The 15,664-nt window shown below is 42.4% G+C and overlaps 1 protein-coding gene across 1 annotated transcript in view; it reads right to left on the bottom strand.

Moving 5' to 3' along the window:
- MCF2L2 (MCF.2 cell line derived transforming sequence-like 2) overlaps positions 1–15,664 on the bottom strand; it is a 271,514-nt gene that overhangs the window by 136,214 nt on the left and 119,636 nt on the right. The window contains exons 8-11 of the mRNA XM_040480870.1: positions 11,387–11,511; positions 10,665–10,779; positions 9,819–9,938; positions 1,257–1,448 (exon numbers count right to left, since the gene is read on the bottom strand). Coding sequence (XP_040336804.1) covers positions 1,257–1,448; positions 9,819–9,938; positions 10,665–10,779; positions 11,387–11,511 — 552 coding nt within the window. The remainder of the gene's footprint in view (positions 1–1,256; positions 1,449–9,818; positions 9,939–10,664; positions 10,780–11,386; positions 11,512–15,664) is intronic.

The following is a 15,664-nucleotide window of genomic DNA, read 5'->3' on the forward strand; positions in this document are numbered from 1 at the left end:
CACACACACACACACACACACACACACACACACACACACACACACACCAGCATTAGGTTATTATCTCTAGAGCAGATATGGAGTGAGAAAAACAGCAGCTGATCCTGCAGAGTTTAGCACACAGGACAGACTGTGCACCAGGCCCTTAGGAGCCACTTGCTTCTGGAACAGCTGTATTTCATTGATACTAAAATCCCTTTGGCATTGGGATGATATAAACAGCCTGGGCGAGTGCCCCTGGCCATCAGAGAGAAACAGTTATGGGAATGGAGCATGCTGACTCATGGCCGTGAGCCACATGCTGCCTGCAAACAGCTGACAGGGAAGGCTCCAGAAGTCACTGCCCCTGCTGACCGGGCACCTGCCTCAGAGATCACCACTGAAGGGCACCAGAGCTCCACCCATTCCCTGTGAGCCCTCTGCACACAGTGTTGCTGTCTAATCTAGGGAGCCTCGGGTTTGGAATTTGGCAGTCCTGACTTCAAATCTGCAATCCCCTATTTTTACCCCAGGTATGTCGTAAGCAGTCACTTATCCCAGAGTTTCTCGGTGTTGTCCCTGTACCACCTGCACCAGAATCACCTGGGGACTTGGCGGAAATACTGATTCCTGGGCATCAGCCTAGACGTATTGAATCTGAGTCTTCAGAATGGTACATTAGAGAATCTGCAATTATAGCAAACTGATTCTCATGTATTAAATGTTGTGAACCATTGACTTCACCATGATGGATATCAGTTTCTGCCTCTGTAAAATAATGCCATTAATACTTTCCTCACAGGTTGTCTTGAGGATTAAATAGATGACATAATTATGCTTCCGGCAGGAACATAGTAGGTACTCAATAAATAGCAGGTAGGAGTGTATAATGGTCATTAGTACTTCAGTTTATCCAAAAGGATTAATAATCTGATGCCTATATATGAGAAGCACTTTGCAAATATAGTGCTTGGTTCTCTGTCTGAAGGGGAATCAAGAAATGTCCCATGGGCCAAAACACGCTCTAAGTCCAGGTCTACACAGAGGAAAATGAATGTTAGTTCATTCTAATGGGATATGGTGGGATGGTGGGGGCACTTTTACCTCCAATGCCTCTATGACCTAGAATCTTCACAGCTTTTAATGCCTCTTGAGCACTATTTCATAAGAAGTACATTATCCTCTCAGCAATATTGTGGGGCAGGGAGGATGAGTATGATTAAGACTGTTTTGCAGAAAATTTAGCAAATATCAGGTCATGGCTTTGCTGTGCTCACCTTGTCCAGTTGTCTATGCAACTCCAAGGACTTTTCTAAAATGTCATATTTTTTCTTGTTTTCATTGATGAAGTCATCGCAGAGGTGCCTGAGCTCTACACACCTGGGTCTGATGGAGTCTGCCGCATAGTGGTGGCTTTGGATGAGCTGGTCCCCAATTACTGCAAGCAGCTGGGCCTTTTCCAAGGGCTCCTGTGAAGTAAACGTCCAAACCAAGCATCAGGAGCCAGGTCATGGTGAGGCTGATATTTGCCTACCGTGTGCTCCAAATCAGGAACAACTTAGGGAGATGTTGATTCAGGTCTTAAGCTGAGAGTTGGAACTGGGGAACCTGGGAAAGCTCTGTGGCAGTTTGAAGTCTCCAGGAAGTCTAGCCTAGTCCAGGGTCACCTGCACCTTGAAGAAGAGCAAGCCATTCATTCATATGTTTGTTGAGTTCTGGGTGAGGCACTGAGACTCTAGTGGTAACAAGCCATGATTTTCAGTCTAATGGAGAACTCAGATTGTTAAATAAATTATACCCGTAATTCAATTATTACAACTGTGATAAGTTCTTGGCAGAAGACCATGAAGTGTTATACTGACCAGAACTGGAGACTCTGAATTCTCCTGTAAACTAAATGGAAAAGTAAAAGGATCAGCATGTGACATGAGGAGAGAGTAGAGTTAGCTGAATTTGGGAAACTGGTAAAGATCTGGTTTGGACAACTCTGAGGGATCATGAAACTTTAAGAAATATGTTTATCTAAACCCCTTCATGTGACTCACAGGATCCCACTCTGCTCTGAATTCATCTGACCAGAAACCACGCCTCCTACCTCTCCCTGCATGGCTTGCTTTGTTCTAACCACGTGTGCCATGTTTTTCTGTTTTTAATTTATTCATCACATATTACTGAGGACCTTCCAAATGCCAAACACTGTCATGTTAGGGGTTTGGTGGTAAAGCAGCTAAAATCCCTGCCCTCATGAAGCTTACATGTTAATAGAACACACAGGCAATAAACAATTAGATATGTAGATTATATAATACCTTAATTGGTGATGAGTGCTATAGAGAAAGATCAAATCGGGAGAGAAGGGCAGGGAGTGCTGGTAAGGAGTTATTTTAAGTAGGATGGTGAGAGAAGGACTCACTGAGAACGTGCTATCCAAGTGGTGCCAAAGCGTTAGCATAGCAAGACAGAGACCACTGTCCTTGCAAGGCCTGTTTGTAAGGTTAGGCCTTGGGTGCCATCTAGGAATGTCAGGAGGGTTCCTGCCATCCCCTGATAAGAATGGCTCACTGTGCCATTTGTACAAACAATATGCTTTACACTAAATCCCTGCTTTCTTTCTGGGAGTAGAGAATTCTGGTATACGCCAGGCAGAAGATACCTATGTGACCGGCCCCCAATAAAAACTGGGCACTGAGCCCCGAATGAGCTTCCCTGAGAGACAACATTTCACAATAGTGTCACAATCCTTTGCTGGGGGGATCATCTGATGGGACTCCACTGGAAAAGGAATCTTGGAAGCTTGTATCTGATTCCCAACAGACTTTGCCCCATGCACTTTTCCCATGTTGATTTTGCTTGGTATCTTTTCACAGTAATAATCATAACCACGAGTACAATTATGTGCTGAGTCCTATGAGTCCTCCTAGCAAATCTTCAAGTCTGAGTGTGGCCCTGGGAACCCCTGACACAGAAAAGTCAAGGCCTGAGGTGAGGAACAACCCATGCTGTACTTGATAGGGACATGTTTGACATATTCAGGCAGCAGGAGGAGGCCACCTGGAACAGAGGAAGCAAACAGGAAAGGAGTAGGAGACATAATCAGAAGAAAGAGGGAGACTGGATTGGGGAGGGCCCTGATGCCACTGTGAGCACTTCAGCTTTTACTCATTATGATGTGGGAAGCACTGGAGGGTTCTGAAGAGAGGATCTCATTCATATTTTTAAAAGGATGGCTCCTGCTGTAGTGTTGAGAACAGCAGAGAAGAGGCAAAGCAGCGAGGCCAGCTGGTGTCTCCTGCAGTAATCCAGGTAGGAGGGATGGTTTAAACAAGGCTGGCAACCGAACTAGCCCCTGTCTCAGGGTCCTTCCCTTGGATGCTTCTCCCAGGTTGGCTCACCTCCTCACAGGACCTTCCCTGATTACTGTATCTAAGTCACTCCCAGCAACACACCCACCCAGGCCCTCTCTCTCACTTCGTTTTCATTTTTTTTTTAACAGCACTTGACCTCTACCTGAAAGTATGTTCTTTGTTTACTTTAACATATGATTCTCTCATACTCCACCCACCACTACCAATACGTAAGTTCCATGAAACACTTAGAAGCACCTCATAAATATTTGATCAATAAAATGTTATTAGCCAGTGAACTAGAAGATATAGTGATATACTTGGCTGGAATTGTGTGAAAAAACATTGACCCGTGAGTCAACACAGATGACTTCCATGCTTCCAAAGGTCTCCAGGAGCTGAGAGGCCATGTGCACCCTCGTGACTACGTTAAGCATTCCAGTAAGATGCATTTGCCCTAGTTTAACTTTTTATAGTAACACAAGGAGTTATGATGACTCCAGGTGATGACCCTGCCCCTCTCTCAACTTACAGTGGTTTATGGTTTCAACAATCTCAAAAACACTTCCCCTTTCCTGGGCCAGTCATTCACCAAACTCTGCAGAGCCCATATCCTTCTTAGCAACTTCGTCGAATTCTGAGCCCTTCTCCAGGGCAAGAACTGTATGTTCTTGCCTTCCTGCTTTCTGACCAGGACAGCTGGTCTCTTTGCTTTCCTTCAGGCTCTCCTTCAAATCATGCTCCATAATTCTGATGAAACAGCAACTCCATTAAGCATCTCATCATGTCTACATCACTGCCACGCCTCAAAACCTTCCCTGGATCCCCACAGTCTTCATAAGAAAAGTTCAAACTTCTGAGCAATGCAGAGGGCCTTTCATTACCTGGTCATGCCTGTGTCTCTCCCTCCTCCATCTCCTCACCCCCAACTGTAACCCAACTAATGACCTGTTCATAGTTCTCCAAATATTCAGGCAGCTTTGGGCCTCCATGCCTTCTCTGCTTGCTCCCTCTGCCTAGAAAGCCCCATCCTTCCCTCACCACTACCCCGCACCCCCCCCAACTCACCTCCTGATACACCTACACTCCTCTGGAGCTAACTGTACATCACCCATCAGAGTTCACCTTCTCCACAAAGCTTTCTCTAACTCCACCATTTAATTTTGATGCCTCTCTTCTGTGCTCCCATAACACTCTGCGCCTTTCTTGATCAGAGCACATACTTCACTATATTGTGATCACTGATGTATTGCCTGGGCTAATGCTGCAGACCCTTGTGAGCATGAACCAGCTCTTATTTAGCCTAAAACGTGCCATGGGGAACATATTAGGTACTTAGGAATAAATGATTTTTGTACAAAACAAAACTGAGTAATGATATGGGAATAAAGTGACACAAATCAAGCAGTAGCTATTTAAAAGAACTCAGGTTTAAATACCCAGTGCATTTGGTCTGCCCAGCAAAGGCCAGATGGTCACCACTGCATAGAAAAGGTCAGAATGCTAACTCCTCAGGCAGTGATTTTTAACTGTTTTGCTCACTGTAGTGTCCTCATAACTTAGAACAGCACTTGGTATATAGTAGTAGAAGATCAACAAATATTTGCAAAATGAATGAAGAATGAATGAGACACTCTTACTAGAACTGCTCAGCCACTGCAGGTTGAACATAGGAAACATTCCGTAGCACAGTTTGCCCCACTACCTCTGTGATGTTAATGAAAATAGCTAATATTCATGGAGACCTTACTATAGGCCAGGCACTATTCTGAATGCTTAAGTTGACTGTTTCTTTTACTCCTTACCACAGACCCTTTGACATAGGCCCTGTTTAACAAAAGGGAAGTAGAGGGACAAATGGTCCAAAGTGACCCAGGTAGGAAAGAGAAGAGCCAGGTTTCAAACTCAGGCAGTCTGGCTCCAGAATCTAGTTCTGACCAACACACACACAGAAAAATGGCTGCATTTGTTCTGCCTAGGCTTAGAAACCTCATTTGGCTGATCAAATTCTGATTTTCATTGGGTTTATCAACCTGTCTGATTCCAGTCAAATATAGAAACGTGAAAACTTTGCAAGGAAGTCTGTTGTCTTTTTTTTTTAAAGGCCAGCTGCCAAATTTATTACGAATAGCACAAATTTGGGGTGCCTGGGTAGCTAAGTCGGTTAAGACTCAGACTTCGGCTCAGGTCATGATCTCCTCACTTGTGAGTTCCAGCCCCACATTGGGCTCTGTGCTGACGGCTCAGAGCCTGGAGCCTGCTTCAGATTCTGTGTCTCTGTCTCTCTCTGCCCCTTCCCTGCTCACACTCTGCCTCTCTCCCTCTCTCTCTCTCTCTCAAAAATAAACATTTTAAAAATTAAAAAAAAAAGGGGCGCCTGGGTGGCGCAGTCAGTTATGCGTCCGACTTCAGCCAGGTCACGATCTTGCAGTCCGTGAGTTCGAGCCCCACGTCAGGCTCTGGGCTGATGGCTCAGAGCCTGGAGCCTGTTTCCGATTCTGTGTCTCCCTCTCTCTCTGCCCCTCCCCTGTTCATGCTCTGTCTCTCTCTGTCCCAAAAATAAATAAAAGTTGAAAAAAAAATTAAAAAAAAATAGCACAAGTTTTCTGGGCCTAGGAAACTTCGCCACAAGAAATTTCCCAAGTGCTTTGTAGTGATCAGAGCCTGCCCTTTGCTTGGCATGCAGCATCTCACCCTTCAGAACTGTTCTTAAAACACCGAGATGTTGGAAGAGAGGTGTGAGTAGGAGGTCCAGATGGGTCTTGGGAAAAGATCCGTACATATAGCTCAGAAGCCACACTGGATGGCTAGAAGATCACTGTACTGGAATGAATGGGTAATAATAATAGCTTCCAGGTTCTGATCATCTACTATGCTCCAGGCACTCAATCCTTATGAAATCTCTACCTCATTTCATCTTCACAGGGAACAGGAATGATTATTAACAGTTTATAAGATGAGGGGATGTGTTCAGAAAGACTAAGAAACTTGACTAAGGGCACACAACTGGTGGTTGTTAGAGCAAAGATTTTAATCCACTCCTGTCTGGCTCCAACGCCTGTGTCTTGTCGCCTCCTAGCCCTCTTGGCCTCCTTGCATGTGCTATAAATGATGGCTGCACAGCCATGACTGTTAAATCCTTCAGGTGCCTTCAAAGAACTTTGCTGTAACCCACCCCCCCCACACACACAAATTGCAGCTTTTTAGTCTATACACCTTCTGCTGAGGAAAATCCGGTGAAAACCCACCAAAGTAAAAGAAATAATGAGAAAGAAATGGCTGAAATCTGGTGTTCTGAACACAAGCCAGCCTGTCATCTTTGAGATGCCAAGAATTCCAGAATGCTAGATGGTCAAGTTGCAGCATGTAATTCAGAAACCCTTATTGTAATAACAGCTTATTTTTCCCCATATTCTACTGCTATAACAGATGAAAGTGTCTACTGTGAAAGAAAATGATGAGAAAGGGTGATGCTCTGTGTCAAGGAACCCAGAATGAACCCACAGATAATGGCCTCGGAATGGAATATACATATGGAGAAGTGGGCCAGATGAAACAAGAAAGGCAGAAAGTTAATGGCTGTTCAAACTGAGCGTACACATGGGAGTTCATTGTACTAGTTGATCTACTTTTGTGTGTGTTTGAAAATTTCCATTAAAAAAAAAAAAAGCCATGCCCCTCCAGCTAGATTTATATCCCTAGAAGGTTACTGATCTGGGTTCCAAGCCTTCTTGAACACGTACTGTAACTGCTGGCCCCTGGTTGTGTGGGGAGAGGTCAAGGCTGAAATCAGGTTGGTTCCCCTGTCCTGTCCTTGTCTGCTCCCTGATGACCCATCACCAAGTACCCCGACATGCCTTACAGCCAAAACCCTAGAGTAAATTCTACTTTTAAAGAAGTAAGAGTAGGGGCTGAAACCACCACTGTTTCTCAGAATTATAAACGAGTGCCAAACTGTCAAACCAGACAAAGATAAAAGAATGGGTTCAGTAAGCACGTGGCAGGAGTCTGGTCAGTGAGTTGGCTCAGAGGTTACCCATGAGGATGATATCACTGTACAGAATAAGGAAGTTGGAAACAACCCAGATATTAGTGAGTGGCTATGCCAGGAGGGAAGGTGACCCCTGAGTACTGAGTGAAGGATAAACCCAAGCAGGTTTTGGTAGACTAGCCAGACATCACCTTGTTCCTTTAACACTTTGCAGGACAAATGGAAAGGCTATCCAAGCCTTAATCATCTGAAGAAACACTGTCTCTTAGAAGTCTGAGGGAAGACAGTTAAAAAGGTCCTGGTTATGATAGGATAGCTTTTTTGGTTCATCTAAAGGCAGAGAAATAGGTCTACTATATCCCTTGGAAAATAAGTTAAAATCTGGATAAGTAAGGCACAGGATGGGTAAAACGAATGTGCCTGGGCTCTGCAGGTCATCTGCAGTGGGTTAGTCTACCTGGTTCAGATCCTTTGCCCATGAAAGATGAATCATGGGTTCACAGAGCATTCCTGTGTCCCATGACCATAGGTTTCTCCCCTAGCTCTAATCAGCGGCCTCTAAAGTATGTACCAAAGATTGCAAGTTCAAGGAGGTAGGCAGAAGAGAGAAAGTGGTTGCAGTCATGCAGATCCAGCCAACCCAGCAGTGATTTAAAGCCCAACCCAGACTATCCTCCAATGGATTCCACTGAAATAAAACCCAATCCTCATCATCATCACTCTCACCTTGTTCCTTTATGGCTCACTAAGTTCCAGACACATTCCTTGAACTCATCAGCCTAATTCTTGCCTCAAAAGCTTCATACTTGAGACTTCTCTGCCTTGTATGCTATTCCCCAAATCTTTGCAAGGCTATGCAGAGCTCAGTTCAAAGGACACTTTCTCAGAGAGACCTTTCCTGACTACCTGGGCTAAAGTAGCACCCCCAGTCACTTATATCCTGTTATTTTCTTCATACCATTTGTCATTATCTGACATTAGTATTTGATTACTTTTTACTTGTTTCTCTCTCTCTCTCTCTCTCTCTCTCTCTCTCTCTCTCTCTCTCTCTCTCCAGCAGAATGTAAATTCAGTGAGAGCAGGGTCTTAACTGCCTGGTTTGCCACCATATCCATGGAACCTAGGATAAGGAATACCTGGTAATGAATGAATGAACTTCAGGTCAGTAGCTACTTTCATTCATATATATGCTATGACCATATTTTTCAAACCCAAAATATAAGGACTGAGCTTGGTGAGGCTTTTTTCCCCCTAATATATGAATGTATATAAGTGAAAATACATAGTAAAATAATGAGTTCTCTTGAAAAGAACTGAAATTACATAAAATTGGGACTGTCTTGGGGAATCTGAGATAGTCATTACATACACAAAATTCAATGTTTCCACTGTTTGACAAATGTTTCTGATCACTCATGCCTACAGCACTAAAATGTTTAGCTTCAAATGATCACCGATAACAGAAGGAGTACTCACAGGGATGGATGAGATTCCTGAGTGAGAGTCTGGGTATACAGGTGGGTCCATGTATTCACATATGTGCAGAAGCACCCCCAGCTCAGAATCCACAACTGATAGCTCTTAGGGTCAGAGTGAACTTGGTTTGTATTTGTTACTTCTCCTTTGGCAGGAGGGGTATGTCTCTAACTATAATGTGCATGTCAATCACCTAGGAATCTTATTAAAATGCAGATTCTGATTCTGAGGTGGGGGGGCGTGCCTTATATTCCATATTTCTAACAAGTTCTCACTCAGGTGACATCTATGCACTGGCCAGAGGACCACACTTTTTGAAGCAAATCTCTAATATTACAAAATTACCATCTGGAAAACATGCATATAGATTAGCTCAGAAAGGAAGTGCTAATCATCAAGGACATAGTCCCCAAGAGACAAAAATATAGAGAATCTAATTTAAGAATAGCAGAAAAGAACTTCTCTGGAAAGAGAGGACTCGGCTTTCTTAATTTGTAATAACCCAAATTTGTAAGGACTTGAAATAGAATCATTCCTACCTGCTGACTTGTGTGCAGATCTGGGAAACTGTCTAATGCTGGTATGAGAATTGTGAAACACATATTCTTTTACAAGTTTGATATTGACAACTTTTGGGGCATTTGAAAGGAGAAAGCTTTGCCAGCTCTGTGTAGCAGCAGAACTGATGCGGAGCAATTTCCTCCTTCTCACCATTCTGCTTGTTATAAAACTAGTTGGTTTTTTTTTTCTGGTTTCCCCTTTTCAAGTTTCCCCTCCTTACCACCAACTCCCACCCCTACATCCTGCCAGTAGATAATGTGCCCACTATGACCTTTCCTCCCATTGCTTCTGTACCAGCAGGCAAGTCTACTGGAACCCTCCCCCTACCTGGCAGTGTGGTGACTGGAAAGGCAGGATTTGGGCATTCCTGTGTCCTTCAGCAACCTTCCAACAATCATGAGTGGACATGATCTGTCACTGTCCCCAGCAATTTCCTTCCCAGTCCATAAAAACAGCAAAAAACAAACCTGGCCTTTTCCTTCCAGTTTTTTGTGTTCCTTAAGAAGTTGTTCCACACGTATCACACTGTCTCCGATGTCTGTAAACTCTGCTTGCTCTGCCAACAAATTGTCCAGGGCACGCTTAACCTATAAGACACATTAGAACATCCAGAAATAAGCCATGAGCACCTCTCTGGAGGTATAGGTTTGTATACTCTAAGAAAACTTGAAAATCCAAACAGGATTCAGGACTTTTATGTATCTACATATACATTTTTTTTTTAAGTTCATTAACTTTTAGATTAAGCTTGGGGCAGGGGTGGAAAGGGGAGTTTGGTGTTGAGATACATGTAGATGAAATAGTAAAACCACCTTTACAGGTTATCAATCAAAAAGAAAGATAAACCTCGGGGTGCCTGGGTGACTCAGTTAGTTAAATGTCTGACTCTTGGTTTCGGCTCAAGTCATAATCTCATGGTTTGTGGATTTGAGCTCCTCATTGGGCTCCATGCTGACAGTGCAGAGCCTTCTTGGGATTCTCTCTTCCTCTCTCTGCCCCTCCTCCCTTCTCTCAGCCCCTCCCCCTTCTTGCTTGTGTTCTCTAAATAAATAAACAAACAAACAAACAAATAAACATTTTTTAAAAGGAAGATAAACCATACACAAAATGTCATGTATGTCAACAGGAAAATGGGATTCTAGAACATTGCTACCCCACTGAAAAAGGAAGAAGAGAATGATCAATGAGGAAGCAAGAATATAAGGAGGGGGCTGGGTTAGTGAGGACACTCAATATCCATAGTCCAAGGGGGAAGAGAGAACCAAAAGTCACTGAACCATGAAAGGAAGTTCTATTACACAAGAAAATAACACCTCATGAAAATTGTGCTCAAAGTGTTGTAGTTGTAGGCATTGACTAAGCTTCAAGTGATGCTCGGACCAAAACTGATTAAAGGCTTTCTCTGTCTCATCCAATTGAAGTAATAACCTGTCAAGAAAGAATGAGAAAGTGACATTGTGGTTAGTGTTCATTTCCACATGAGTCCATGTAGGCTTATGTAGGTAGCCCCTGTGTTTCCAGTCAGTGATATTAATTGTGGGAATCTCCTTATTATACATATGTCTGTCACCTATGACTTTTTCATGATTCATCTGGCTCCCACATTTTCCATTTTTCAATCAGGGATACCCTCAGAACGAAGCAGAAACTTTACTTCAGATGCAGCTGCTGTGCTTTCAAATGTGTCCCTAGGTAACCTTACCTATGTGCCTTTCGTTTTCTACTGGTGAGACGATAGGTGTATAAAGTACAGCACCCAATGAACGGTTATTTAGAAATAAAGATAAATAAACACTACCATCTCCCTTGAAATCCTGGGATGAAAGTTATAGCACAAAGCGTGGCGGGGGGAGGGGGGGGGGGCAGGACAGCATTCTTACAAAAAGATCTCTGTAGATGGATACCATGTTTTTGCCTTTGTTGTCTCAAATATTATTCTTTCCTGACTCCAGCAAGATCCAGTAGTAACTGTACCAATCTGGTTTTGGTTATTTCTGATTATTGAGTTCTACATATCCTCTCCTCTCTCACTCACCTTTCCATGGTTGCTACATTCTCTAGCTGATTGGGATTGAGTTTTCTGGTGGGACTTTTGGTTGCTGGTTCTTGAATGCATGACAGCAGTGTGGCCCCTTGCTTTCCAAGTAATTTCAGCTCATCCTAGAGAAAGGAAAATATAGTTTGTCTTAGAAGAAACTAACAAAAGCAAATTCTTGGTAGATTTGAGGTGAAGAGAATGGCAGATCAGGTATATCTTTCATTTAGGAAATTAAATGCTAAAGAAGTTGAGCTGCAGCTTTTAAAAATTAATTAACTTATTTATTTTTGTTTTTTCAATTTTAATTCCAGGGTAGTTAACATAAAGTGTTATGTTAGTTTCAAGTGTACAATATAGTGATTCAAGAGTTCTATACATTACTCAGTGCTCATCATGGTAAGGGTACTCTTAATCCTCTTTACCTATTTCTCCCATCCCCCTACCTACCTCCCCTCTGGTAATCATCTGTTTGTTCTCTACAGTTAAGAGTCAGCTTTTTGCAGCACTCTCAACAATAGCCAAATTATGGAAAGAGCCTAAATGTCCATCAACTGATGAATGGATAAAGAAATTGTGGTTTATATACACAATGGAGTACTACGTGGCAATGAGAAAGAATGAAATATGGCTCTTTGTAGCAACATGGATGGAACTGGAAAGTGTGATGCTAAGTGAAATAAGCCATACAGAGAAAGACAGATACCATATGGTTTCACTCTTATGTGGATCCTGAGAAACTTAACAGAAACCCATGGGGGAGGGGAAGGAAAAAAAAAAGAGGCTAGAGTGGAAGAGAGCCAAAGCATAAGAGACTCTTAAAAACTGAGAACAAACTGAGGGTTGATGGGGGGTGGGAGGGAGGGGAGGGTGGTGATGGGTACTGAGGAGGGCACCTTTTGGGATGAGCACTGGGTGTTGTATGGAAACCAATTTGACAATAAACTTCATATACTGAAAAAAAAAAGAGTCAGCTTTTTGGTTTGTCTCTTTTTTTTGTTTTGTTTCTTAAATTCCACACATAAATGAAAGCATATGGCATTTGTCTTTCTCTGACTGATTTACTTCTCTTGGCATCACACCCTCTAGATCTATCCATGTTATTGCAAAATGGCAAGATTTCATTCCTTTTTATGGCTGAGTAGTATTCTATTGTGTGTGTGTGTGTGTGTGTGTGTGTGTGTATCACATCTTCTTTATCCATTCATCTATCCATGGACACTGGGGCTGTTTCCTTAATTTGACTTTGTAAACTATGCTGGAATAAACATAGGGGTGCATGTATCTTTTTGAATTAGTATTTTTGTTATCTTTGGGTAAATACACAGTAGTGGTATTATTGGATCATATGGTTATTAACTTATTTTTAACAGGTAATACATATACATGATACAAAATCCAAAATATACGAAAGGGTATATACTGGAAAAAATAAGTCTTTTGTCCTCTGCTCATCCACTTTTCCTCTCCAAAGCAACAACTCTTAAATTTTGTGGGTATCTCAGGCAGCTGTTGTATGTTTAAAGTAAAAGTAATAAACCAATAATTTTAATTAATACTATTTATTTATATTAATTAATTAATAATTTTAAATTTATTAACAAATTAACAAAATCTGGTTCTAATCCAAGGCAGAGACCAGAAACAAGAAAATGACAGATACTGAATAAGCTAGACACTGCCATGAAATAATAATGTAATAATTGATAGAAAAGCAGGAAAAAAACCTCATCTGGTATTGTCAATAGACTCCTGCTTCTTCTTCTACCTGTCCCCAAAGTGTGGCCTTGCTCAACTACTGAAGTTTGGTGTAGATAGGCAGCAACTTCGGGTTGATATGGAAAGAGTCATACTTCCAAGGCAACTCTATTCTGCTCCTTTTACATGGGACTTTGGGCTTTGTAATTGGAGAGGATGTCAGGTTATCTCCTGCCAAATACAACAGCTCTAATCCTCTAATCACACAGCACAAGTCATTTCTGTCAATACCCTGAGTGCTAACCACAAAATAAGCCAAAGGGACAGAGCCGGGCAGAGCACTTTGCTTCTAGGAGTTGGGTGCTTGGTGCATGGTTCACACAGGATGCTGGTTACTGTGCCCTGAGCAATAAAATAGGCCCATAGTTACAAAAACATATCCTGTATGCACATGAACCCTGAATCTCTCCTCCAGGCCTAGCCACCTCCAGCCTTCACATAGTATGGAGCTCGTTCCCTGTGGGAGGAGTTTTATACTTCTCCACCCTATTCACACACAAGTACTGGCTTGCTCACCCTCATGCCTTTGCTCCTGGTCTCCAATATCACTGTATTATTCATCCCCTTGCAGGCTTCTGCTGTCGAAGCCTCAAACTTGTCCCTGGATTTGGCTGATGATACATTTGACTTTTCTGATCTGGCCCCCAAGTTCTTTGGACACCCCTGTGGCTCTGTCCACTCCAGGTAAGGCCCCAAGTCACTCTCTCAGCTGGTACTCCTGCATGGGAACTAGACACATCCCTTCTTTTCCACTCTCAGGTATCAGCCCTCATTTCTTCTTATTTCACCAATGCTCATTAAATATTTGTAGGTTGGATGAATTAATAATAGTCTAAAAGAAATTAGGTTGCAAATGAATAAGGACAAATAGGATATGATAGGGGAAGGGGGGCGGAAAGCACTCATTAGCAAGTGCTCTTACCTTTCACTCTTCCTACCTTCTAAAAAGAGTCTTGGCTTTTCTCAGTTTCTTAAATGTCCTTGAGATTCCAGAATTCCAGCAGGATTCTGGCATTACCATTAAATTGTGTGTGTGTGTGTGTGTGTGTGTGTGTGTGTGTGTGTGTAGAGTTGGGAGAAAGGGTGGAGGGGCCAGAGAAGTAGAGGCATATTGCTGGGGCAGAAGGAGACTTTTTGGAAGGGGAAACTTGGGACACAGATATACCCAAAGAAGTGCAGAGTGTGAGGAAGCGTGTGAGAAAGACAACGTGGGTCTGAGCAAGCGATGTCATTCACTGTGTATCCCCTTCACACTATCAAAAACTATATATATATATATATATATATATATATATATATATATATATACAAAGAAAAATTATGACTGGTTACTGCTTTGGGACTAGGCCATATATGGTCTAGCAGGGTTAGCTTTAGCAGGGTTACAAAAATCTGCCATAAATACACAGGGAAAGATTGAGGAACTATGATACTTGGAAAGTGAAAAGGTAAGTTGCCCAGGACAAAAATGGAGTTTTCCCTTGTCCATAGTAGTAACAATTCAAAATATTTAATAACTGTTTAGAGCAGTCATTAACCAATCAGCACAGATGTCAGATATAATACTGAAGCAGTCCTGAGGCCAACTGCTATCCACGTGTTAACCCCTTTTGATGCCAGAAACATGAGGAGGTCTCATGGGTCCTAGGAAATGGGCCAGAGAGGTAAAGTTGGGCACTTGTGGAACATAAATATTTAACAACTGGTATGGCTGTCCCAGTGTGTACTTATCATTACAATTCCACTGTTATGGGAACAAGCAGTTGGTTCAAAAGACCCACTTAATAGGGCAAGCAGATTGCTTCAGGCTCAAAGGAATTTAAATTTTCTGGGGAGAATTCTTTCCTATGACAAGGGTAAGCCTAAATGTAGACATTCATTCATTCATTCAGTCAGTCAGTCTGTCAAAATACATTTAAAAGCACTACTATTCATGCCAGGTGCTGTGTTTGGCTGTGTCATGGGCTGGGGGTGGAGGTGGGGGAGGAAGTTAAAGGATGAATCAGAGCCTAGAGATTATATGAATGACTAATACTTTAGACTCCTTACTTAGCTTTTATTACCCCATTTCTGCCACTACACGTTAGCTCTACCATGCTGGGTTTCTCTTATAATGCTGAATAATGAATTCTAGAATGTGGCCTTTAAAATGCAAGTCCTCATAATTGAGAAAAAAGAAGTCCATAAAAGAGATGATATATCCTCTTTCCTCAGCAGATACTGAGAGATATCTTCTTGTGGTATAAAACTAGTCCAAAACCCTGATTTGTTAAGGCATTAACACTGAAAACATTCATAAGAATAGCAATTTCATCTTCCTGTGCAAAATCAAGACCTCTGTGCCTATGCATTTTTAACATATTCTCTGCAAGTAGAATTTAAACAATGGGGTCTTTAAAAACTCCTAAGACTGTAGGGCGCCTGAGTGGCTCAGTCGGTTGAGCGTCTGACTTTGGCTCAGGTCATGATCTCACAGTTTGTGGGTTCAAGCCCTGCATTGGGCTCTGTGCTGACAGCCTA

Source organism: Herpailurus yagouaroundi, unplaced genomic scaffold (assembly GCF_014898765.1).
Source record: "Herpailurus yagouaroundi ecotype Mexico unplaced genomic scaffold, PumYag 159, whole genome shotgun sequence".
Lineage (NCBI taxonomy): Eukaryota > Metazoa > Chordata > Mammalia > Carnivora > Felidae > Herpailurus > Herpailurus yagouaroundi.